The 27,189-nt window shown below is 39.2% G+C and overlaps 1 protein-coding gene across 1 annotated transcript in view; it reads left to right on the top strand.

The window, feature by feature from the left end:
- LOC149229861 (Pre-mRNA cleavage complex II protein family) overlaps positions 1-27,189 on the top strand; it is a 416,092-nt gene that overhangs the window by 169,067 nt on the left and 219,836 nt on the right. Inside the window, exon 6 of the mRNA XM_089378767.1 lies at positions 26,180-26,363. Coding sequence (XP_089234893.1) covers positions 26,180-26,363 — 184 coding nt within the window. The remainder of the gene's footprint in view (positions 1-26,179; positions 26,364-27,189) is intronic.

A 27,189-nucleotide genomic window follows, 5' to 3' on the forward strand; every position in this document is an offset into this window, starting at 1 on the left:
AAACTGGCAACAAAATTTGACATGAAGGATCTTGGGCTGATGCATTACTATTTGGGGCTAGAAGTCTGTCAAGGACCAAATGAAATCTATTTGGGTCAAGGAAAGTATGTGATCAAGATTCTAAAGAAGTCGACATGATGGACTATAAAACTATGACCACTCCAATGATCACAAACTTGAAAAGACTAAGGAGTTATGAATCAAGACCTGTGGATCCTTCTAGGTATAAACAACTTATTGGCTCATTCATGTACTTGGTGAATACTCGACCAAACATATGTTTTGCAGTAAATGTACTTAGTCAATTCCAAGTACAGTCGAAGCATGATCATTGGATAGCAACAAAGCATATTCTGAGATATCTATGAGGAACCATCAACTACTGTCTGAAGTATGATAGAAGGAATGATGTCCAATTGATTGGGTATACAGATTCTGACTGGGGAGGCAGTGAACAGGATGGAAGAAGCACCATGGGAGGATGTTTTAGTTTAGGATCATCCATGGTCTCATGGATGAGCAAAAAGCAAGACACCGTTGTTTTGAGTAGTGTTGAGGCTGAATATGTTGCAACATGTGAAGTAAGTAGAGAAGTAGTATGGTTAAGGAAGTTGCTATCCAACTTGTTCGAAGGACCAATGAAGTGTACAGTGATACTCTGTGATAACACGAGATGTATTCGTTTGTTTGAGGATCCAGTGTTTCATGGAAAGACAAAGCATATCAACAACAAGTATCACTATATTTGAGAGCTAGTACAAAATGATGTGTTGCAGCTACGGTATATCTCCACTGATGAGTAGGTAGTTGGCATATTGACGAAATCACTTCCGAACAAGAAGCTTGTATACTTGAGGGACAAGCTTGGTTTGGTGGATTTGTCCTCCCTAATTGAAAGGGAGAGATAGACACAACATTCTTGTCTTCTCTTGGGAAGAAAGAATGGAGGATTGGGTAACCATCTAGCATTCGATACTCTTTGAGAATGTGGTAGGGCATTCAAGACAAGAGTAGTCGTGGACTGATGTTCTTTGAGGATTAGCTACCCAAGATAAGAATAGTCCAATGTGAGATCATACTCTTTGAACACCTAGGTGGAGTATGTACCTTGAGAGACAATGGTGATGGTACCTATATATATCATTGGTCTTGCCAACATTGTGCTCTGATCTTGTGGAGAGATAGAGTTGTTAGTCAAGGCCTTCCTATATGACAATGCTGGTTATTATGATGCTAGATAGATGGGTTACCAATCCGACTCTTCTTATGAGATCTCTTCAGATTAAGAATGACCATGTACCTCTTATGAATACCTCCCTAGTTAAGAGGGAGTGTTGAAAAATGTGTAACTAGGTTCCGTCTTCATTAGTATGAAATGCATTCTTGTAAATGTAAAATGAAAAAGAAATTATTATTATTATTAAAGCATGGGTTTCATGCTCAAGTTATTTTCTTTATAGGTCAAGCACGCATTGAGTGCTTCTAGGATTTGTCCTAGGTATAAGAGTCATTTTCATATATGGAAGACCCTATGGGCACATTGTAAATTGTAAAGAAAAAATTATTTTGTCTTGAAAGTGTCAAAATACCTCCAAGATCAGGTCGGCCTAATGAGCTGTCAAGCCGGCCTACATGAAGAGCCACGTCCATCCTTGAGGAAGCCTATATATAAGAGGAACTCATCCTCCATTTGAATTACTCACTCTCTCATTTCTTATGCAAAGAAGGCAGAAGAAAAGAAAGTCGAAGAAGGAAGTGCGAAGCAGAGACGGTTGAAGAAGTCGAAGTGTTTGGGTCTTTCTCTATTCTTCTGGAAGTGCGAATTTAGGGTTTTTCGCTGGTATATTTTGAGGTTCGATTTTGGAAGTAAGAGAGAAGGGAAGGCAAGCGAAGGTCCCTTAAGGCATCTTACTAGCCCTAGGACTCAGGTCAAGGCAAGCAAAGTCAAGAGGAAGGTTGTGAGAGGGAGATTGAAGTCTCTTAGAGAATTAGCGACAGTTGCAGCAGTTGTTGGGATGCAAAATTTCAGATCTACTAGGAGGTCGAAGATATTGCAGCAGGAGGCCCATTATCAAGGTTGTCATTTATATCAATATGGCATTGGCCGAGATGGCAAATATTCTTGAAATGCCTAATGAATATCATGAAACCCTATATGAAGAATAATGATGAATACCTTGATGATGAATAAAACCCTAAAACGTATGAATATGACCTAAGTAGCCTATACCCTACTACTTAGATAAATCTCTAAACCCTAAAATGTTAATGCATGTCCCTTTTATATAATGCTATAATCTAAAAACTCTTGCATATCTAATGTAATCCTAACTTCATATTTTCTTGTAAACAAAGACCCATGAATATAAAAACAAAAGTTCCCATAGCCTATGTTATGAAACCAACTCACAAAAAGATATAAAAGAGAGATGAACGCCTTAGAATTCAGCCTCTTCGAGGGGGCAACCTCCTTTACATTCACAAATGAACAATTCTTGAATGATTCAAATGACAAAACCTCCTTTCTATATATAGGAGTCTAAGGGGTCACAATATAACCAAACCGACCTAACAATAATAATATAAAGGCACAAAAATAACAATAGAGGGATTCTATGGGGCACAGTAATAACAATATTGGGACAATAGGGGCACAACAATATTAATAAGGGATACAACTACAATAGTAATGGGGGCATCACTAGTATTATAGGGACCTAACACGCCCCTTTCCTTCAAAAATGTGTTGTCCTCAACGCTTGAGTAGTTCTGGATGCTTCTGTATAAAATTCTCATCCTACCATGCGGAATCTACAGCGGATAAGTTCTTCCAATTGATGAGATACTCCGAAATGGATCGATTTCGTAGCTGTCGAGTTCTTGTTTCTCTGACTGCTTCCGGTTCCAATATAATTTTTCCTCCTCCTCAAGTTCTGGCAATATTGTTTGAACTGGGAGCTTGTCGCCTATAACCTTCTTTAAACATGAAACATGGAAAACTAGGTGCACTCAAGAAGTTGCAGGAAGCTCCAACTTGTATGCCATAGTACTAATCTTTTGCAACACCTTGTACGGACCATAATACTTTGGTGATAATTTATTATCCTTCTTAGCTTGCTTGAGGGACATTTGTTTATATGGTTGTAGCCATAGGAATACCCAGTGACCTACATCAAAACTTCTTTCGCTACGATGTTGATCCGCCTGTTGTTTCATTCTATTCTGTGCCAACACGAGGTTAGCCTTTAAGAGTTGGAGAACTTGTTGATGTTCGATGTGATGTTCCACTGCTTGAACCTTAGAATTTTCTCTTAAATATGATGTGATGGATGGTGGCTGATATCCATAAAGTGCCATAAATGGGATCATTTTTGTTGCAGTATGGAAGGAAGTGTTATACCACCATTCAGCGAGAGGCAACCATTTGACCCATTGTGTTTGTTTATCAGATACAAAGCAACGAAGATATCCTTCCAAACATTTGTTTACCATCTTAGTTTGCCCATCAGATTGAGGATGATAAGATGAGCTATGAGCTAACTGAGTACCAAGACAAGAAAATAATTCTGTCGAAAAATTTCCAGTAAAAATGGGATCTCTATCACTTACAATAATCTTTGGGTTTCCAGGTAGCTTTTGAATTGTTTCCATAAATGCAGTAGAAACTGTACTGGCTTTAAATGGATGTGATAATGCAAGTGTGCACACTTGGTAAGTCTGTCAACTACCACGATGATGACACTCTTTCCCTCAGACTTGGGTAAACCTGTAATAAAATCCATTGAAACCTCCTCCCATCGTTGGCTTGGAATGGATAAAGGTTGTAATAGACTTGGTGTCTTAATTGTTTCAACTTTATTTTGTTGGCAAACGAAACATTCCGCCACAAACTTTTGAATATTCGATTTACGGCCATCCCAAAAAAAATCCTTCTTAACCCTGTGGTAAGTTTTTAGAAATCCTGAGTGCCCTCCTAAGGGAGAAGCGTGCAATTCCAGAAGAATCTTTTGTTTGAGTTGGGAATTCTTACAGAGGTATAAGCGATCTTTGTACCATAACGAATCATTTTTCCAGCTAAATGTATCAGATGTACTGGAATCTTGTTGTAACTTTCGAATAAGTGCCCACACTTTTTCGTCATTCTTCCATTCCTCCCTTGTTTCGTTTATCCAATCTGGTTGGATAATAGAAATGGCGCACAACAATGCTTCCACATCCTCATCCTTTCTTGAGAGTGCATCTGCCACAACATTTTGCTTCCCTTTTTTGTAGATGATTTCAAAGTCATAACCCAACATCTTTGTGACCCATTTTTGTTGCTCTTCAGAGGACAATCTTTGTTCTAAAAAGTATTTAAGGCTATCATGATCCATTTTTACCTTGAAGTGTCTTCCCATTAGGTAGGGTCGCCATTTCTTAAGTGCATGTAGTATTGCCAACATTTCCTTCTCATAAATAGCTTTGTGTAAATACTTTCCCTTGATTGGACGACTTTCGAAAGCAATGGGTCTTTCATCTTGCATTAAAACAACACCAATTCCATTTCTTGAAGCATCACATTCCACAATAAAGGTTTTTGTGAAGTCCAGTGTAGCTAAGACCGGTGCTTGGCACATTGCCTCTTTAAGATGTTCGAAGGCCTTTGTTGCTTTTGGAGTCCATGAAAATGCATTTTTCTTCAATAATGTTGTTAGAGGTGCTGCTATTTTCCCATAATTCTTAACAAACTTGCGATAATACCTTGTCAACCCGAGAAATCCTCGCAAATGCTTTATGGATGTGGGGATTTTCCATTTCTTAATGGCTTTAATTTTGCTAGGGTCTACCTTAACTCTTTCATGAGATACAATATGACCAGATATTCCACCTCTTGTACTCCAAAGAAACATTTGGAGCTTTTTGCATATAATTGTTTCTCCTCCAATAGTTGTAGCACCCTGTCAACATGTTCAACATGATTCTTCCAAGACTTGCTGTAGATTAGTATATCATCAAAAAATACTAACACAAATTTTCTAAGGGTGGGTTTGAAAATGGAATTCATCAAACCTTGAAATGTAGAAGGGGCATTGGTAAGGCCAAAAGGCATGACCAAAGATTCATAGTGACCCTCATGAGTTCTAAATGTTGTTTTCGGAATGTCTTCAGTCTTCATTCTGATTTGATGATTTCCTGAATGAAGATCCAACATGGTGAAGTAAATTGATCCATGCAATTCATCCAATAATTCATCATTGACAGGAATGGGAAACTTATCTTTAATAGTGAGCTTGTTGAACTCCCTATAATTGGGACACATGCGCCATGATCCATCCTTCTTGTGCACCAATACTATTGGAGCAGAGAAAGAACTTTGGCTAGGTTGAATTATACCAGCCTCTAGCATTTCTGCAACCATATGTTCAATTTCACTCTTTTGGGCATAGGGATATTTGTATGCCTTGGTGTTTGGAGGAACACTTCCTGGAATCAAATGAATAGCATGATCATTATCACGAATAGGTGGGAGACCTTTGGGAGTCTCAAATACCTTGGAATGATTGACCAAGACTTTTTGGAGATCTGGAGAAATAGATGATTTCGATGTGGAAACATCTAGCGAATATAATTGTGCAATTACACCTCGATGTTCTTTTTTCAGAAGCTTTGTCATACCGTTAGCGCTGATTATCTTTCCCCATCAAAACTCAGCTCCACATTACACGACTATTCAACCCTCAAGTCGGCCGTCCACAACGCAACGTCTTATATTAAACGCGTATAAAAACATGTACATTAATTCTGATAATGTGTGTCTTGGTCCACAATGAAGTAGATGGAAAAGTTCAATATCTCGGTCAATCAATAAAAGGAGAAGAAAAGGCATTCGCCAATACATCTGCGAAGTAAATGATACATTTGTTGAATTTTTGAATGGTCCTTGGAGATTTGCTTATAGTAGGGTTTCAAACATAATGTGAAACACTAACCATTCTGAGCATTTCGATAAGGTTTTTTTTGGGCTTCATTTATTTCTCTTTGGGAGCTTCGTTTTACATTTGCAGGTTCGGTGTATACAAACCAACAAAGCATTTTTGGCTTTGAAATTTAATATGAGGATTGCAGATTTGTGAAGGGACAGACCTGTGGTAAATAAGACTCAGACCTGTGGTAAGCACAACTGTTGAAGGCTCAGATTTGTTGGAGAGGCTCATTGAAGCTCGAACAACGAACAATTTTCCTTGGAAGGCTCGAACAGACCTGCAAGAAGCTGCTCAGACCTGTAAAGAACTATTTATTCTAACCGTTGGAGGAAATTTGTAAAGACTGAACTTCAAATTTGATGAAAGATTTGTGAAGATACATTGTTAGACATCATTGCAAACCTGTGGTGGATTCCATTCAACCTGTGATTACAGAACTGTGAAAAAACTGTTTTTGTGAACCTGTGAAGGATTCTTTTGATAGCATACCTAAATTCTGATCTGTGCCGACTATTGTTGCAGACCTGAGAAAGAGTTCTGTGTAGACTTAAGAAGCACCTATTTTCAGACCCGTGGAAAGATCTCTGGAAATATAATTTCGGACCTGTGACTTGTTGAAGGCACTTTTTGGACCTACAATAACATCTTCAAAACTGTGGAAACCATCATTTCGGACCTGTGAATATTACACTTCAGACTTGTGTTGGATTATTGCAGACCTTTAGTGTTTTCAAAGTTTTGGATTTGTCCTGCAATTATAAGCACAATATTGACATTGCTTTTGCAAACCTTATTTCAAGGATTGGAGTCCTCAAGTGTATAGCAGATCTTGAAGGCACAATATTGGTAGTCTATTGCAGACCTTGGAAGCACAAGAGTTGGCAGTTTATTGCAGACTTTGGAAGCACATGATTGGCAGTTCACAAGTGTTTGAAGACATTCTTGATTGGGAAAAATTGTTGAGCTTGATTGGGCAATTTTGTTGGGCTTGATTGAGTTGACTTGTGGGCTTACTTTGTTGGCATCTTGAACCTAATCTTGGAGATATTATTGAAGACCATGATGCATTGATTGAAGGCCCTCATGATGTGAGCTTGGAGATTTTTTTTGGGTACAATGAAGAACAGTGGTGACACCTTCATGTGAAGAACAAGGTTGTCATTGATGATGTGACGTGGAGACAAAGTGAAGGCATAGTTGAAGATTGACAGGGCTTGTTGAGGAAGACATTGGGAGCCCTGAAGTATAACCAAATACACCTTGATGAAGTAAAGTAAGGGTTGGAGGCTAAGAGGTTGGAGCCTCGAAAAGAGAAGGTTGGTGCTTTGGAGGACAGGGTTGAAGCCCTAGAGGATCGAAGTCCTCAAGAAACCAGGTCGAAGCCTGAACTGGATATAGGGTTGGAGCCCTTGAGGTTGGTGCCTCGAAATTGACAATGTTGGAGCCTTGGAAGTCCAAGTCGTTGTTGGGCAAATACAGGTAGGAGCCTGTGAGATTGAAGATCAGTTTCTTCATCTAGGTTTGGTGCCCTACATATATTGTACTTAATTTATTATAAAGAAGAAATTAATAAAAACATTTATTCTTATTGTTCATTTTGTGTTCTAAATATAAGTGATCTAATTGGTAAAAGTAACAATTGAAAAGAAACACTGATTCACCCCCCCTCTCAGTGTTTCCAACAAGGCCGTGGAAGAGTTGATCTTGGAGGGTATTTGTCCGAGTCTAGGTCATGGTATTCATCAATTGAAAGATCTGAAAGATAAGAAGAGATTTTGAGGTTTTCCCCTCAAGTGGAGGGGTTTTGGGCCTGGTTTGCAGCCTATATACTATGTCACTATTCTTATTGTTTTGGTCGCTGTTTGATGTATTCCACATTGGAATAATAAAGATCAAAGATAATAAGTAAAAAGGCAACACAAATAGTTACCAAGTTAAGAGAAATAACATATACATTTCCCTATTGAATTCTCAACAAAAACATTCGAAAATTTAGATAACACTGGATATTGTTCTACGGATGGTCCTTTTTCTTTTCTTACTTAATTACATATATCTGACAACCTTTTCTTAAACAACGCTTCATTTGCATTGCTGAGATGAAGCGTAAAGATACTTTCCTCTTAATACCCTGAATTTGGATGGTTTCTCCTTAGTCGTTTATGCGGAGAATTCTTTTCCCGTAACAATCTAGCCAAGCTTGATGTGTTTTTAACCAATCCATACCTATGGTGAGATCATAGGTTCCTAGGGTTGTGATATACACTTTTAACTTAGTCGAACAGACCACTAGATCAACTTTGCATTCCTCTACACTTAGGTCTAGGACTGAAGTTCTCTTGAAGCCATTTCCACCTGTCTGAAATCGTTTTGCTTATAGGCTGCCAAGCCACATTTATTTAATGCATATGATGAAATGAAACTATCAGTGGCACCAATATCAAATAATATTTTGAATTTTATTTCGTTAATAGTACCTGAGGATTCCACTACAGTGGATTGTTGTGCTACCTGGTTTTTGTTGACTACTGCATGGATTCTATGATTGCCTTGGGTATTTGATGATGACTCTTTTCTTGCTCTATGCATTATACTTGATGAGGCTTCTGGACAATCACATTGCAAATGCGGTCCTCCACATCCCCAACAATTAACTTGGGATGATCCCCTTGAGTCAGATTGTGAGTTTCTAGACAAGGAGCTCCGTCCTCTTGTGCTACTTCCTCTCATGCTTCTCCCTCTATTAGTAGTTCCTCGAGATTTCCACTGACTTGTGTTTGACAATTCAACAACTATAGTATTAACCGTCATGGGAGCTCTTACTTCTACTCCTCTTGGGGTAAATCTATTACCATAAGGAGGTGGTCTAGAGCTACTCCCCTGAAGAAGTTCCGGGGAGTCTTCCCTGGAAATCCTGTCTGTGCGGGTCCTATTGATCTGACATCTCTTTTGATTCCTAGACGTTCTTCTGCATAATGAGCACATTCAACTGCATCTGTTATTGATAAGGGCTTCCACATTCTGACCTATTGATTTTTGGTAGCAATGTATGTGCTCTAGCCATGAAATTTGGTGGAGAGGCTAAGGCACATGAGATTTCCAAGACCCATAAATCGTTTGGAGAAATTCCATCCAGATGAAGAGATATTAAAATAATTAATATTTTTAATGGGTTCCTAAGTCTAAACTTAGGAAAATAATAATATTAATGTGTATTAATATAAAATGGGTGAGAAAGTTCTAAGTGACGAGGATCAAGCTAGTTCTAATCCTAATCATTGATTAGGGACTTAATCTCGGCCGTTGAATCATCAACAGGAAAAGTATAAGAGGAGGCTTGAGGGTCAGTTGGAGACACACCAAGAGAGATCAAGAATTCGATTTTCTAGCGCTGGGTTTGCAGAGGAAATCGAGTTAGAGATCAGTTGTAGTGAGGGGCAGTTCAACAAGGGATTTCGATCCAAGGCTGAAGAATACATATCAGAGAGGTAGCAAAGTACCAGAACAGGCAGCGCAGAGCCTATGAGGGTTGATGCAGATGCTAAGGAGGCCAGCGTAGAGGATGGAGGTGTTGATGCATACAACATAGAGGGTTGTAGAGGCTGATGCTGGGCTGAAGAGGCTGCGCTGAGAAGGTTCTATGGGGCAGACTTAGATCATATCACCCGGGAGGGGGTGACGCAGTTCCAGAGGAGTGCTTGGAGCAGCTTTCGCTGTCCAACACAAGGAACAGTCAGAGTCACTGTGGGGTTGATCATTCGGTTGCTGATTTGCTGGAATATCTGTCTCCGGAGAGAGGTATTACTGCCGAGGATATTCTCTGAAGGGTGAGCCATTTCTGGCACCCTAGTTGTATTCAAAAATCTACTTAATAATAAAACCCTCATATCTGCTGCATCGGTTTTCCCGCATTGGGTTTTTTGGGGACGATTGTCCAAAAATAACGGTGTCCCTTGTGTTATTGTTTTTGTTTACTTCAGTGCATGATCAGTGTATCTGTGAAGGCTGCATTTGTGTTTACTTCGATATTTATGCAATTAAATAACTTGTTAATGTAAAGAACAAGTAGGAGATAGTAAACCAGAAATTGCAATAGGGGTTTTTGATGTGTTAGATTCATGAATTTTCACATGGTATCAGAGCGATTTCAGATCACAAGAGACTGAAGACACCAGTTGGGAAATCTGAGAGTTTGTAGCAGAGAAGCATCTGTCCGAGGGACAACGCTGTTCCAGAGCCAGAGATGCAGAAGGAAGGGTGACACAGTGCAGAGAAGGTGACACAAAGGCTCACGCAGTCCCTGTGTCAACATTCTGAGCCAGGAGAGGAAAACGCAATAGCTGGGAGGAGCCCACGCAGTAGCTGCGTTAGCTGTCCAGGCCAGCGCAAAGGCAGAGGAGGGGCAGATCAGACCTACGCAGTGCCCTGTCATCTTTCTCAGTCATGAAGGATTGACACAGTGGTCAGGAGGAGTTGATCCAGCTCTCACTGTGATTGCACAAAGCCAGAAGGGCTTAGACTCTTCAGTTGTCGGGGCTAAGGGAGCTGTGCAAATTGTGATTTGAAGAGTCGGTGGGACGCTGATTCTGCCAGTGCAGAACAATGTCTAAGGAGACTGAACCAAGGTGGAAGGAAGCACTACCTCGACAGATTGCTAGCCAAGAAATCTAGATCCGAGTTGCAGCGACAAATGAGGATTGGAGAGGAGTGATTCGACAGTTGGCCGGAGGATTTCCGAAAGGGAAATCACGATTGAGAGGGAGTCTAGAAAAGAGGAGCAGAGATGGTAGTGAACGGATTGAGGGATCAAGATAGATTGGACGGGTCTTCCAATTTTGTCATCTGGAAGGCTAGGATCCTGACAATCCTTGATAAACATCGCATCAAGGACTATGCCTTGAGAACCGTAGCTATCCCAGTTGACCCTGATGCTAATGAGAAGTATGAGGAGGCCCAGGCGAAGGCGAAGTGCATGATCCTAGATAGGGTCAAGGATCATGTAATACCACATATTGCTGAGAAGAACAGAACAAGGGAGATGTGGCAGACCCTGACCACCTTATACCAGGGCTCTTTTGTGCAGCGGAAGATGTTGTTGGAAAATTAGCTGAGGTCCTATCAGATGCAGATAGGAGAGGCGATAGATCCCTTCCTTCTCAGGTTGCAAGGGATTTGCGACCAACTTACTTCCGTGGGGTCTACATCGGATCCAAAGTTCATGGTCAGGACTGCCCTGAATGCAGTCTTTGAGGAGTGGGAGTTATTTGTCCAAAGCATTTTGGGCAGAGCAACTCTCCCCAGTTGGGAGGAGATGTGGGAAGCTCTTCGACAGGAAGAGCTCAAGAGAATGACCAAGGCGGGGAGTAGTGGTAAGGGAGTTTGAATCAAGAAGGAGGAGGAAGAGGATGCAACTCTAGCATCTGCGGGACAACAAGGGGTTCGGAAGAGGAAGACGAAAGACATCTCCAAGGTCAAGTGCTTCAACTGTGGGGAGCTGGGACATCATGCATCTCAGTGCCCTAGGAAGGAAACCAAGGGAGAAGCTTTCGACTGAAAGGCTGCTCCAACAAAGGCTAAGAAGGATGCCGAGACTGATGACAATTGTGCCATGAGTGCTCATGTGCCTCTAGAGAAGGGGTGGGGAGACATAGAGTTGTAGTCGAGAGGACTACATGCAGGGGTAGGATCCTTGAGGTATCCAAACTCCTGGATCACATCTTGCTATGGGAGCCCTTAACGACAGTAGCATGATGAAAGGTTTTGGGTGGATCATGGTGTGATGGAGCAACAAGGCAGTGCTAGAGTGCAGAAATCTGAGGCAGCGTAGTGGAGGTTGCAGCAATGCGAGAGGCACAGAGGTGTTTGCAGCATCGCAGTGGTAGCAGAGGGAGCATAGGATAGTAGCAGAGGTAGCTTCAGCATCACGAGGCTTCTAGACTAACCAGGATGTTAGTATTTGGGTGAAGTTAGTTACTTACTTCTCGGTAACTGAGTTACAGTGCAACAGTTAGCAGTGGCAGTGCTATGGGCAGCATGAGGCAACATTTTGAGAGGGAGCTGCAGTACAGATGTAGCAGTGGTAGTGTCATGGGCAGTAGTACAGGAAGCAATAGTGCAGTGGATGTGGTGCAGCAGGCCAGGCATCAACGCAAAGGATCGATGCGGAGGATCAGTGTGATGCTTCTATGGTAAGGCATTACTAGAGCACATTCCTTGCTAAGAGGGAGTGTTGATTTTTGGTAGCATCGGATGTGATCTAGCTAGGAAATGTGGTGGACAGGCTAAGGCACATGAGATCTCCAAGTCCCAGAAATCGTTTGGAGAAATTCCATCTGGATGAAGAGATATTAAAATAATTAATATTTTTAATGGGTTCCTAAGTCTAAACTTAGGGAAATAAAAATATTAATTTGTATTAATATAAAATGGGGAGAAAGTTCTAAGTGACGAGGATCAAGCCAGTTCAAATCCTAGCCGTTGATTAGGGACTTAATCTTGGCTGTTGAATCGTCAACAAGAAAAGTATAACAAGAGGCTTGAGGGTCAGTTGGAGACACACCAAGAGAGATCAAGAATTCGATTTTCTGGGGCTGGGTTTACTGAGGAAATCGAGTTAGAGATCAGTTGCAGTGAGGGGCAGTTCAACAAGGGATTTCGATTCGAGGCTGAAGAATACATATCAGAGAGGCAACAAAGTATTGGAAGAGGCAACGTACAGCCTAGGAGGGTTGACGCAGAGGCTAAGGAGGCCAACGCAGAGGATGCAGAGGCTGACGCAAATAGCGTAAAGGGCTGTAGAGGTTGACGCTAGGTTGAAGAGGCTGCGCTGAGAAGGTTTTGTGGGGTAGACTGAGAGCAGATCAGTCGTGAGAGGGTGTCGTAGTTCCAGAGAGGGTGATGCAGTTCCAGAGGAGTGCTTGGAGCAGCTTTCGCTGTCCCACACAAGCAACAATCAGAGTCACTATGGGGTTGATCATCCGGTTGCTGATTTGTCAGAATATTTGTCTCCGGAGAGAGGTATTACTGCCGAGGATATTCTTTGAAGGGTGAGCCATTTTTGGCACCCTAGTTGTATTCAGAAATCTACTTAATAATAAAACCCTCATATCTGTTACACCGATTTTCCTGCATTGGGTTTTTCTAGGGATGATTGTCCAAAAATAACAGTGTCCCTTGTGTTATTGTTTCTGTTTACTTTAGTGCATGATTTGTGTATCTGTGAAGGCTGCATTTGTGTTTACTTTGATATTTATGCAATTAAATAACTTGTTAATGTAAAGAACAAGTAGGAGATAGTAAACCAAAAATTGCAGTAGGGGTTTCTAATGTGTTACATTCAAGAATTTTCACATGACCATGGTCCTTATTCGAGGATGTAGTCCATACACAAAACGCTCAGCTTGACGTTCATCAATATCAAGATAAGGAACGTATTTCACAAGCTCCATAAACCTTATTTCATATTCTTCCACTATTTTGTTAGGTTGGACTAGCATATGGAAAGCTCTGGCTTGCTACTCTTGAAAGTAAGGTGGCAAGTATTTAGCGCAGAATCTTTCCTCAAACAACTCCCAGGGAACATTATCTGTTGTGAGGTGTAATTGTTTTTCTAGATTTCCCCACCAAATCAAGGCACTTCCCTTTTACTGAAATACGACAATTTTCGTCTTGGAGGTAGAAGAGTACTCTCTTAGCGCAAAACATCTGTTCATTCCTTCTAGCCATGCTTCAGCACGTTCTCCAACCCGCCCTCCTGAAAATTCTGGTATTTTAATTTTTTGTAGTTCCCTAGAAATATCTTCCTTCGGTTGTCTATAATCAAAACCTTTGGACTCCTCTGGGTTTCTTTCCCCAAGGTGAGGTTTCTCTTCCTTGGTATTAGCTATTGGCCCCTTTTAATGTTTCCAAGATGGCTTCCAATGAGCGCATTATAACGGTTAGCTCAAGTGCTAAAGCAGTTAGTGTTGATGATGGTCTCGGTGGTGGTGATGGCGATGGTGATGACGATGGTCGTGGTGTTAGTGATGGGGATGCTACCCAACGCATCGTCATCGTTGATATGCCTTTACCATCGTAGATTTTCCTGGATACATAATAAGATTAGAAAAATATGAGGTACAATTTAGATTTAATAAATGCAATTTCATAAATTCATGCTCACATATGGGTATAGTTTCATTTTTGCTATTATTCCCTGTAGGTGAGTCTTACTGATGCTAAGGTCAAGGAGGGTGGTATCGCTACTTCCTTGTCCTAATGCATGGTGATCTATCCTGACGTGTAATAATACTTAAAAATGCATGTGTCTTTTATAGTTCATCAAGGGTTATTTATAGAAAGTTTGACAAATCTATATTTAATGGAGGAAATATGAAGTGTAAATACATAGTTTTAGGGGTTTAGTTTGTCAGATTGAACCTATGTAAAGTTGGTCTTCTCAAACATTTTTCTCCTTCAAAATGTATAATTTATATTTCCATTTATTTAAATTATTTTCACATGGAATATTATTTTAATAATAAGTATAGTTCAATGTTATTAGGAAATATATAACTTACTGAAATTGTACAAGAATTAATAATTATAATAAGTTAATTTTCATAATTATATAATTTAAATTTATACAGTTTTAATTTTATTGCCTATATTTATAATTGAATATATTAATTTATATTTTCTAATAAAGTAATCAATTTGTTCGCATTTAAAATATTATATCTCTTATTTAAAGATTATATATACCTTGAAAGATTTATTCCTGAAAGCTTCATAAATCTTGAATGAAGATAGATTTATAGCTAACTAATAAAACAATGTCCCTTTATTTTAAATATGTAATAATAAAATATATAAAATGTAAAAAATACATGTAATTCATGTAAAACTACACTAAATCGTTAGTTTACAATGTTACACAATGCTTTTTAGATGTCATAATCAACAACTGAAAATAATAAAAAAAAAAAAAAATTGCATATTACCTATAGAATGCAATCCAAACACTATACATTAACATGTGCAGTAATAAATTCAAAGAGAGCTGATAATAATTCATTTTGTCAATAGTGCTCGCTAATATTTAAAGCTTATTTTTGTAATAGTTATTTTATTGTACTTATCTTTTTTTGACACTAATGGAAAAATTAAACCATGTTCTCAATTAAGGACTCATCATAAATACATATCAAAACTCCATTATTGGAAGTGGTACTTTGTCCTTTTAAAATGAGTTAATGATAAAGGGATTAAAATTTGTATGCAAAGGTGCACGAGAGCTCACCCCTAATTATTTTATTTTATAAACTATCGCCTATATATTACAAGCCGCAACGTTGAGCTCTATATGTTCTCCCTAGAATATTAAAAAGGTTCTACCAGGTTCTCATATATTTAAATATATAAAAATAATTAAATTAAATTTTTAGTTTGAGGGTCACATACATTGGTTACATCTATTAGATTTCTTTATATTTTTGTGTTTATGATTTGAATGTTGATACTTAAATTTCCATGTCATTTAATATTCATCCATTGTTACCAACATTAGAATTAAATTTTGAATGTCGAATAGCGGGTTATAGGAAAAACTTTGACCTTCAAGAGAGCAAGGTATCGAACCTTTCGTTCTATGTGAGAAGTTGCAACCTTTGCTGCCAACGAGCAATGATATTCTTCACTCACAACAGTTGTCTTCAATCAGATACCACGGTTGAAGAAACCATGTGACAATCGCATACGAAACCTAGCCCTTTATGTGATTACAGGTTTATAAATTTTATATATTGATAACGCTGCAGGATCGAGCGCTAAATCTCCACCGGATCATGCCCTCTCAACACACAAGCACAACACCCAGACTGAGACCAAGCAGTAAGTCACAAGGGAGGAGCCCACAAGGGTATGTGCCAAACACGTCCGGTAAATTACAGGCCATAAGAAACAAGCCCACACGCAACCACTCAATCAAGTAAAGGTGTCGAAAGCCATGCATCTAGTGTAAATTGTGTAACACCTATTTTCCGGCCCAAATCCTTTCATACATACATAAAGAATCTATGCTAGTTTTTAGAGCTATTTCGATTTCACAATGCTATTAGCTATTAGAGCTACTCCGGATTCAAAACGTTCTCGGCGTTGGAGTTAAACCATTCCTTGATTCTCTCGAGCTTTCGCTTTCTCAAGCCTTATTGTCTCGCGTTCCTTATTGGTACGCTGACAAAATTCGAGAAACAAATAAGTATCATGCTCATATCTTTGGCTCTCATTATCTTAGTAAGAATACCATTTTTTTTCTCCCACAAGCCTCTCTCATCCCACCACACTACCTGGCATATATATATATAAATATATTTTGCTCTGAAATCTTATCATGATATCAACTTTGCTGTATGTCTTGAGCCAGCGATTCCTTAACCCCGCCATTTCTAAAGGGTTGTAGAAGTGAAACCAACTTTTAACCAATCATTCAAGCTTCAGAATGTGTTTGAGGTGATATTATTACAACCAAAAGGACTTATTTTATAGTTACAACACTGCCTGCACTAAACTAAACAGTTGATTTTCGCTAAGTCAATAATTCTTAAAACACTATCAAATTTGGAGTGCCTTCCAAAAAACCGTTGTAGAGATCTACAATCTAAGGATGGACCATTTGAGAGTTTGCATATTTTCATTGATTTAGCTCCAACATGATGACGTATATTTCGGGCTAATTAATTTCTTTAGCGAGAGCTTTAGCAGTTTTTTTTGGAGAATCATGATTACAATACTTAATAATTTTTTTTGTTGAATACAAACTGTAACACTATTTTAACAGGTTTGAGAGCTGGAGACCTGCTCTGATACCAGTATCTAACACATTGATTTCAGAAAAGTAACAAATTTTGACATATTGATGCTAATTATTCAAAAAATGTTATTTGAAAACATAATTTACCAATTTAATCCACAGTACATACCTAGTTTCTGCTTTTGAAGTCGATCTTGGGTTGTTGTCGCTCCAAATTTGCCCCCGTTACCAAAATGACCAAATCCTTGCTGCCAAACTGGGCACAACGTCGGTACCTAGCTCTAGAATACATCCAAATTTCAACACTCTAGCCCCCGTGCCCAAAAGCTTACAGAACAACCAAGGCCTAGTTTCCTTCTATCAATGACTCTCTTCGAAATTCCTTCCTTCAACTCCAGAGGGAACACTGACAACAATTTTAGACACCCTCACGAAGCCCCCCTTTCCTCTCTTAAATAGCGGAGGTTCCTTCCCATTCGTTCACAGTGTTTATAAAAAGATATTATTTTTGTCAAGCGGTGGTTGCCTTGTCATGTTTCTACATTCAATTGAGTTGGATGACACTATAACATAGGGTGACGTCACCTTTCTTTTAATTTTGACGGTTGGTTTATTTTGATCTGATGAAATAGTATATAGTCATATAATATTACAATGATTTAAATAATATTTATTTTGATAACATATAAGATTTGATAATAAAATTTTGGATTTAGCTTATAAAATCATTTAAAATATATTTTGGGTTATAAGTGTATTTGTGTAATGCAGTATAGTTATATATACGAGGTGGTAAACTTATGAATAAACTCAATATATTCACTATATCTCTTACTTAATATATATTCATTCTATTTATGAGAGTTAGGTATTTAATTAGCACCTTTGATAATTAATTCATTTATCCTATATTTAGACATTCTTCATGAGTAATTAATATATATATTAGTGCAATGTATGTGGTGCATGCATATGTAGCTATCATATGCATGCCTCACATGCATGCTAATATTGCCATGCTACTTGTGATTCGAGATGGGTTGTTACAAGATTGAGCCCGAAGATCCATAGGAGGGGGAGTGACTCTTCCACTCAGATGTGGCTGAAGGGTTCTCTGCTGCAGTTCATTGTCGACAATGGAAGCCAAAAGAACCTCATTTCAGCAAAGGTCGTGAAGCGGTTGGGCCTACTGACTGCACCACACCCGCAACCGTACACCATTGGGTGGCTTCACTAAGTACAAGATCTCCACTTCAGCCAGCAAGGTCGCCTTCCCTACAACATGAAGCCCTTCACAGATGAGGTACTGTGTGATGTTGCTCCTCTTGAACTTTGTGATGTATTATTAGGCCAACCATACTTGTGGAAGCGTTACGCTGTGTATGAGCCTAAGCCTCGCACTCAGTGTTACTTGGGAGCGGGAGCGAAAGAGGGGAGCGGGAGCGAAAGAGGGGAGCGAGAGCGACATTTTCAAAAGCTCCCGGTTTGGGAGCGAATCTCGGATCGTTTTTTATATAATATATATATTCTTTATATTTGTATATTTTGATACATATATGTCAACAAAAACATGTAGAATTATGAATTAGATATAAAAAACATAAAAAAACATAGATTAAACCATATAACAACAATCATCTAGAAGTTATAATCTTCATCAACCATGTCCACAAGTTAGTAACATAGTAACATACAACATATTGAGTCTTGTGATTCATCAATCTTAAAGTTTCAAGCTTTCAAAATTCAATATATAACATTTATCATCATTGATCACCAAAGTTGTACTTGTAAGCTAAGTGTAACCATTACAACAAATAATATCTAACATGAAATGAAATGTTATACAATTAAATGAAACAACTCTCAACTTTCATGAAACATCATATTCATGAATCATAATTCATTACTAATGAGTTATAATTGCCAACTTCAAACTTAAATTGTCATATATTGTTTAAAAAAAATATCATAATAAATATGAAAGAGTCAATAGTTATAAAAACTACTAGAAACTAGAAAGACAAGTAAATCTATTATCTATTGCTTATGCTTGGGTCTCTTGCCACCACGAGAAATGTCTACTTTTTTAGTCTTGTTGGAAAATCAGGATCTTTGTCATTAATATCATCCTCTAAGCGTTAATATCCAGAGGTATCTTTGTTATTACCTCTGTATCTGTATAGGGATCTTTGTCATTAATATCACCCTCTAAGCATTAACATAAGATAGAAAAAACATAGCATGTCAAGTCAAGATTTTGTTTGAGTGATGCGTACATTTTTAGGAGGGTCATGATAGAGGAGTTCGACAACCAATGTCACTAACATCAAGGTACATAGAGGGATTGGTGCTCTTGATTAAATACGAGTTCCATACCCTAATACATGACAAAATTCAATGGAAACATTGCAATCCTGAAATCCTGAAAAACTGATAAGTCTGCTGGATTTTGAATGAAATCTAAAATTCTACTTTCTCCATATGAAATCCAATGAGGTCGAAACCACTCTCAAACATCCTGAGTCATTTCATGGTAATGTTAAAAATTTAAGTAAAAGGATGAAAATGAAGATTAAGGAGAATATCACTTTTACTTCGCGCTGCTGACCCGCTCCCTCCCGGTGCGCGGATCGGGAGCGGGATCGAGGGGGGGGAGGCGCTCCCCCGCAACACTGCTCGCACTTTTTTTATTTCTTTGGGCAATAAGTTATACAGGATACTGGAGGTAGCACCACCTATCGCCATCTCTTTGATCTCTGTGAAGCAATGCAGTAAGATCATTTCCCATATCGGGAAATTTGTATTCCTTATGATTTGCCCTCAGGGCAAGAAGAAGGTTGTGGCCACATCCGCGGCCTCCAGACAGGGCTCCTTCACATGGTAGCAACAGATGGACAAGGTCATGGAGGAGTACAAGGATATCTTCACCTCACCCACACGGGACCAATACATTGTCAAGTCAAGCACTCCATCGATCCGACCTCGGGCGCGCCACTACCCAACGAGATGATCTATCGATGATCTGTTCTGGAGAATGATGAAATCAAGAGGCAAATTCAGGAGTTGTTGTAGAAAGGGCACATTAAGAGGCAGATTCAGGAGTTGTTGCAGAAAGGGCACATCAGGCCGTTCAACACCTTGTGGGAGCTCGATCATGTTGGTATAGAAGAAGGACGGGACCTGGAGACTCTTTATTGACTATCAGGCGTTGAATAAGATCACTGTTAGGAATAGGTATCCAATTCCACAGATTGATTGACCTTCTGGACCAGCTCAAGGGGGCCAAATCCAAGGAGGGCCTTTTTGAATGGCTGGTCATGCCTCTTGGGTTGACAAATGCCCCTGCAACCTTCATGAGGCTGATGGATGACATCTTGCGGCCCTTCACCAGCTCATTCATGGTAGTGTATTTGGACGACATCCTGATCTTCAGACAAGGTTGGGAAGAGCAACTCCACCATATTCGACAGGTCTTCCAAACCCTACGACAACACAAATTGCGTGCCAATCTACAGAAATGCACTTTTGGTATGACCCAGGTTCATGTTTATTTGGGGTAGCATCGGATGTGCTCTAGCCACGAAATTTGGTGGAGAGGTTGGGGCACATGAGATCTCCAATAGCCAGAAAGGGTTTGGGCAGATTCTAAACAGATAAGGAGATATTAAAATAATTAATATTTTTAATGGAGTCCCTAAGTCTAAACTTAGGGAAAATAAAATATTAATGTGTATTAATATGAATCTGTGTTAGAGTGGTCCAAAAGACATGGATCAAGCCAGATCTAATCTTAGCAGTTAATTAGGGACTTAATCTCGGCCATTGAGATGTCAACAGGAAAAGTATAAGAGGAGGCTTGAGGGTCACTTGGAGAACACACCAGAGTGATCAGTCATTCTATTCTCTAGAGTGGGGTTTGCTAAGAGAGATAGAATCAGTGATCGAGAGAGAAGCTGAGGGGCATTGAGTACAGGGAAACAGAGAAGGCAGAGATTTTGTTGGGAGAGCAGCGCAGCAACCAAGGAGAGTGATGCAGAGCTAGCAAGGGCTCATGCAGGGCCATGCAGAGGCAACCAAGTGCTGCGCGAAGCACCAAAGAGACCAGCGTGCCTGACGCAGAGGCCCAGAAAGATGACGCAGGGCCTCCTGGGGCTGACGCAGGGCCAACATGAGATAGAGAGGGGCTGACGCAGTCCAGATTGGGCAGACGCTGGGGTTGCAGAGCAGTTTTGTGCTGAGGCGCTGCTAGAAGGATTTTCCAGGGTTTCAGCCAGGAGATTTCTCTCAAACTGTGAGGTATAGCTGCTAAGGAAATTCTCTATTGGGTAGGCTAGTTTTGGTACCCAGATTGTAGTCTGATATTGCTTAATAAGAAAACCCTTAGATGGCTGCATCGGTTTTCCCGCATTGGGTTTTTCCGGGGACATTGGTCCAAAAATAATGGTGTCATGTGGTGCTTTTGTTCTTGTTTCTTTTAGTTGCTAATCTATAATATGTTGAGCATGCACTGGTGTTTATTTTCTGTATTTACTTTGTAAATAACTTGTTAAAGAAAAATAACAAGTAGGTAGGAATAAATCAGAAAAAGCGTATGAAGGGTTTCTAAACTAAGTAAACTTATAAACTTCAACAGTTCAATACCTGGGGTACATCATTGATGAGCGGGGTGTGCATGTGGACCTAGCTAAGATACAAGTTATTCGGGATTGGCTAGGCCCAATCACTCTAACAGAGCTCCGCAGCTTTCTAGGTCTTGCCAATTTCTACCACAAGTTCATGTTGGGGTTCTCTCATATCACTTGACCTTTGAGTCAAGTCAACAAGGGTGGAGCAAAAGCAAAATTCTTTTGGTCTGAATCCCAATAGAAGGTGTTTCCCTCGAATCCACTCCCGATGCGCGCTTCTCTTGGGAGCAGATAGGGAGCAACCTCAGGAGCGAATTTTGGGAGCACGCTCCCTTAAAAAAAAATTTCGGTCCTTGATTTTTCAGGATGATTTAGGGAGTGGTTGCTCCTTGACCGGCCCCTTTCGTTCCAAGAGAGAAATTTTAAAAGAGGGAGCGATTGCTCTCGACCACTCCTTGTTTTAAAATTTTCTCCCGTCGGCAGGTGAAAAGGGCCGCGCGGCACACGGGGAGGATCAACCGACAAATGGAGAGGGATAGGCGGCAGACGAGGAGGAAAAGGAGGGAAGGGGAGGTGGGAGAAGGGTAAAAGGCCCTCTCCTCTCCCATTACTTACCATTTGTCTTTGTTGGAGAGAGCAAGAGAGAGTTTGGAGCTTGGAAAGAGCAAGAGAGAGGAGCTTGGAGCTTGAGTTGAGGAGGGAGATTGAAGGAGCTTGAGGAGCTTGCAAGGGAGATTGGAGCTTGGGATTGAAGGCCAAAGAGGTAAGATCTACACTTTAATCTAGCATTTTTGTTTTTTATATGTTCATTGCTAAATAAAAATGTTGTCTTCTCTATTTCCCATTCCCATTCATCCATTTTTTGCAGACTCAAAACTTTAAACATCATGGCTATATGGCTTGGCATTTTCTTGTTGTTGGTTCCTTTTTTTGTTATTATGGTGTTGGAGAGCAAAAGGAGGGTTGATCATGATGAAGAGGATGAAGTAGTGGGTTATAATGGATTTGATGAAAACCCTGGAGAGGAGTACCTTAGTGAGGAGGAAGAGAGTGCAGATGATGAGGGAACAAAAACTAAACAAGACCAAACCCCATTTTGGAAATATGTTTCTAGGCCTGAAGCAAAGAAAGAGGGTGGAACCAATAAATTTACATGCACCCATTGCAACAACACTCACACAGGTTCATACACCCATGCCAAAAGGCACCTCTGTGGCAAAAGGCCATGGGATGGAGATAAACAAATAGGAATCAAAACTTGCGTAAGTGTGTTAGCATCACAAAGAGCCAAATACATAAGGGAAGAGGAGGAAGCCCAATACAGATCTAGAAAATCAAAGGGTTATTTTGAACATAGCTCACAATCACATGCACAAAGAACTCCATTAGCATCCTCCCATGGCAATGGATATGAAGGCACAGGAACAAACATCTCTATAAGGCATAGAACCATATCTAATTTCTTTGACGAAGGGTGTAGGAATGATGTGGATTCAAAAATTTACCGGTTTCTCTATGCATGTGGGATACCATTCAATGTTCTTCGCTCACCTTATTGGCATGAAATAGTTTCTGCCATAAATGATGCCCCCAAAGGATACAAGAGCCCTGGGTATGACAAGGCTAGAACCGTTGGAATTGATCATTAAAAAGCAAAAATAACACATTCTTTGAGTAAAATGGAAAATTCTTGGAATGAGCATGGGGTGTCCATTGTATCTCATGGATGGACAAATGTAAAAAGCAAGCCATTGATAAGTGTTCTTTCTGTGTCTGTTAGTGGTGCCATCTTCCTTTCAACATATGATTACTTTGAGAAGTTCAAGACCGACATCAACATTGCATAACCATTACTTGAAACAATTGAACGTATTGGGCCATACAATGTCATGCAAGTCACCACTGATAATGCCGCTAATTGTAAGGCATCAGGAGCAATTATTGAGGATAAATACCACAACATATTTTGGTCTGGGTGTGTGGTTCACACAATGAACCTTTTGATGCATGATATTATTAAGAACAAAAACCAACAATACAAATGGATTGGTGATTTGTACAAGAGGCAAAAAAATGATAAAATTTATTACACATCATAGCAATAACCATGGGCTTTTCCATAGTCACTCAAGATTGGAGCTATTGAAGATTGCGAAGACTAGATTTGCTAGCTATTACCTCACCTTCAGACGCCTTTCGAAGGTAAGAGAGTCATTGGCTAGCATGGTATCAAGTCCACACTGGTAGGTATTAAAGGACAGGGCTCCAAATGCAATTGACAAGCAAGGTTTTGAATAGGTGGAGAATACCGCTCTTGATGGTCTGTTTTGGGCACATGTGAGGGAAGTCTTGCAATTCACCAAGTCCATTTATAGCATGATTAGTTTTGCAGATACAAATAAACTAGTGATTGGGGAGGTGTATGAGCAGATGGATAGCATGTTGGGGCAAATAAAAGATATTGTTCAGGAAAATGATCCCAACTATACAATGATTCACAATTGTGTGTGTGCATGGTAGAATAAACTTAATGTTCCACGACATGCCTTGGCCTATATCCTTATGCGAAAATACTACTCTCCATCTTGGTTGGGCCAACCTGCACCTGTGGGTGGGGTTAAGATCAAACCCCATACAGATCCAGAGGTATCTAAAGGATATATGGAAGCATTAGACAAGTTGGTACCTGACAAGGAGGAGTGTGCTAATCTGCGTCTTGAATTAGGTAGATACTTCAGTTGCACTAGTTTGTTTGGTTCTTTGAATGCAATGGAAGATAAAGACAAATTTGATGCTCTCACATGGTGGGAAGCATATGGTGGCATGGGACTTTTGCCAAAATTGGCAAAAAAAGTTCTGTCACAGGTTGTAAATATTTCTTCTGCATAGAGGTGTTGGAGCACCTACAACTTTATACAAAATGTGAGAAGAAACAGACTCAATGAAAATCGGGCAGAAAGCTTGGTTTATGTGCACTAGAACTTAAGGTTGTTGAGTCATTATTGTGATCGGGCTTATGAGGATCCAACATATAAAATTTCGGACAACAACCTGAGGATGATAATTTGGAGGATGGTACTATACATCTTGAAGAATTGGAAGCAAAACTTTTGAGAGATGATGATGAAGCAACAACAACCGTGACACATCCACCATCTAGTAGCAGTGCCAGTGCTCGAGTTCCAACTATTGTTCCTTTGCTACCACTGCCTCCATCTACATCCTCACATGGAGGGCATGTGCCTTCTGGTTCTGATCGTGCGACTATGCGGGAGGAGACTCCTAGAAGACCACCATGACCTGCTCAGAAATTAGACATTTCTTGTGGCAAGAGGAAGCTGTAGATAATAGATTTACTTGTCTTTTCTAGTTTCTAGTAGTTTTCATAACTGTTGACTCTTTCATATTTATTATGATATTTTTTGTAGACAATATATGACAATTTGAGTTTGAATTTTGAAGTTGGCAATTATAACTCATTGGTAATGAATAATGAATATGGTGCTTCGTGAAAGTTGAAAGTTGTTTCATTTCATTTCATTATAGAAATTCTTTGTTGTAATGGTTACACTTAGCTTACAAGTACAACTTTGGTGATCAATGATGATAAATGTTATATATTGAATTTTTAAAGCTTGAAACTTTAAGATTGATGAATCATGAGACTCAATATGTTGTATGTTACTAACTTTTGGACGTGGTTGATGAAGATTATAACTTCTAGATGATTGATGTTATATGGTTCAATCTATGTTTTTATGCTTTTTATATCTAATTCATCACTCTACATACTTTTTTTTGACATATATGCATCACAATATAAAAAATATATATTATATAAAAATAAAAAATTTGCTCCCCGATTCGCTCCCAGACTGGGAGCTTCTGAAAATGGCACTCTTGCTCCCTGTTTTCACTCCCACTCACAAGTAACCTTGCTCCATCCTCTAAGATGATATGCCCTGCAATTAATGGCTCCACGATTCAAGCATTCCTCCTCAAATTGTGTCTAAGGTGGACTGGTTACATGCTCCTAGGGCCAAACATATAAACATTAAGTGCCTAATACCTTCCTCCAAAGTGGTTAGTCCACAGATGCTAAATGTCCATCCTCCTGAAAAAGTATATCCTTGTAGAAGATGTCAAATAAGGCACATGTGCCAACTACCACATCAAGAAGTGCGCTCCCTAGCACTTATCCCAAAGCAAACATAAATCCATTCTAATCTCTCCGATTGTAAGTTGAAAGTAAACAAAGAGCATAGTCTAACTCTTCAACATTATGGTCCTTTACTGCCATATTTTCCAGCCAATTTTGCCCATTTGTTGGAATCATAAGTTTGAGCTGTCTAATCTACACAATTTGAGTGTTCCAGGGGTTTTCTAGGGTGTTGAATCCATTTATGCATAAACACATTTTAATTAACGAAAAATTAGAGTCTTGTCCAAAATTGTATCACTGTATTCCGGCCAAAAAAGTCAAAATGTTGAATAGTTAGACTGCTCCTAAACAAAGGGGCTAGAAGACCACAAGCCCTTCACATCCTGTGAAGTGCCCTCCTAGCTAGGTGAAAACATTTTTGGAGCAACCAAAAGCTAACAGAATTTTCAAATGCTAGTTTAGGTTGATAATTGTGCTTTCATGATGCATCCTTGTTCCAATTTCTATAATATTCCAATGCTTGTTTTGCTGTTAGAATGCCTATCTTTTCATTGTTTCCTGATAGATTTGGCAATATCTGTTTGCAGATAAATAATATTTCATAACATTAAAATTTTTCTTTGTAAGTGTGTTTCAGAATTGTGATACAAAAGCATAGCCGTGATCTGCGTGAAATGCGAATCATTGGATACTTCCGGCAATGTTTCATTGGATGTCCAGAACGTATCACATCATATAAAGAGTTTGCTTGTGCCTTGGCTTCTTATCCTCCTTACCAAGTTCCTATACCAAGCATAAAGGTTGCACATCTTCACTGTACGGTTAGTATATATTTCCTGTAAATAAAGGTCTCAAACCCTTTGAATTTGAATCAAAGATTTTGTCTCATTGAATGTATATACCAAGCATAAAGGTTGCACATCTTCACTGTACGGTTAGTATATATTTCCTGTAAATAAAGGTCTCAAACCCTTTGAATTTGAATCAAAGATTTTGTCTCATAGAATGTATATCTTCAGAGATTTATTTTGTCGCTCTGTATAAGTTACATTACAAAAAACCATGCTAGTTTACCTTTTGTTTTTGGTATTTTTTTTGTTGGTTGTTTCCAGGTTTTGGCAGAGGTTGTATATGATGTAAGAATTTTTAGTCGTAAGTCAAGTTGCATGAATTTTTGTTATGCTTTATCTGAAAATTTTTAATTTAATGTGAGGAGTCTAACTTGTGTTTGGCAGTTAATTTTCTTGTAGAAGTTTTACCAAAACAACCGTTAGAGAAATGGAAATGTGGTGCGATACATTTTGCTGGGTGTTTCTTTGCCTACAATTTTTTTCGAAAAAATGAAATGAAAAACTAAATACCTAAACAATGCAATGCAAATATGTTGATTTATAACATTGATACTGCTAATATGGTGGATTACTTGAAAGTTGATACTGTTAATATGGTGGATTACTTTCAAGACTTGAACAGATTTGGATTTACTAAGTTATTTCTAATGTGCGTAATATGCATAGTTTACGAAAGGGTTGTCTCTTTCCCTGAAACATTCTGGTCCCCATTTTTTGTTCTGTTTCTGTTTTCTGTTTCCCATTTCTTGTCTTTGGTAACATCGGAAAATTATAAGTTCAAAATAATATGAAATAG

This window comes from Pinus tabuliformis, chromosome J (genome assembly GCF_031772625.1).
Source record: "Pinus tabuliformis cultivar Carrire ecotype Pingquan chromosome J, CPIR1, whole genome shotgun sequence".
NCBI classification, from domain to species: Eukaryota; Viridiplantae; Streptophyta; class Pinopsida; order Pinales; family Pinaceae; genus Pinus; species Pinus tabuliformis.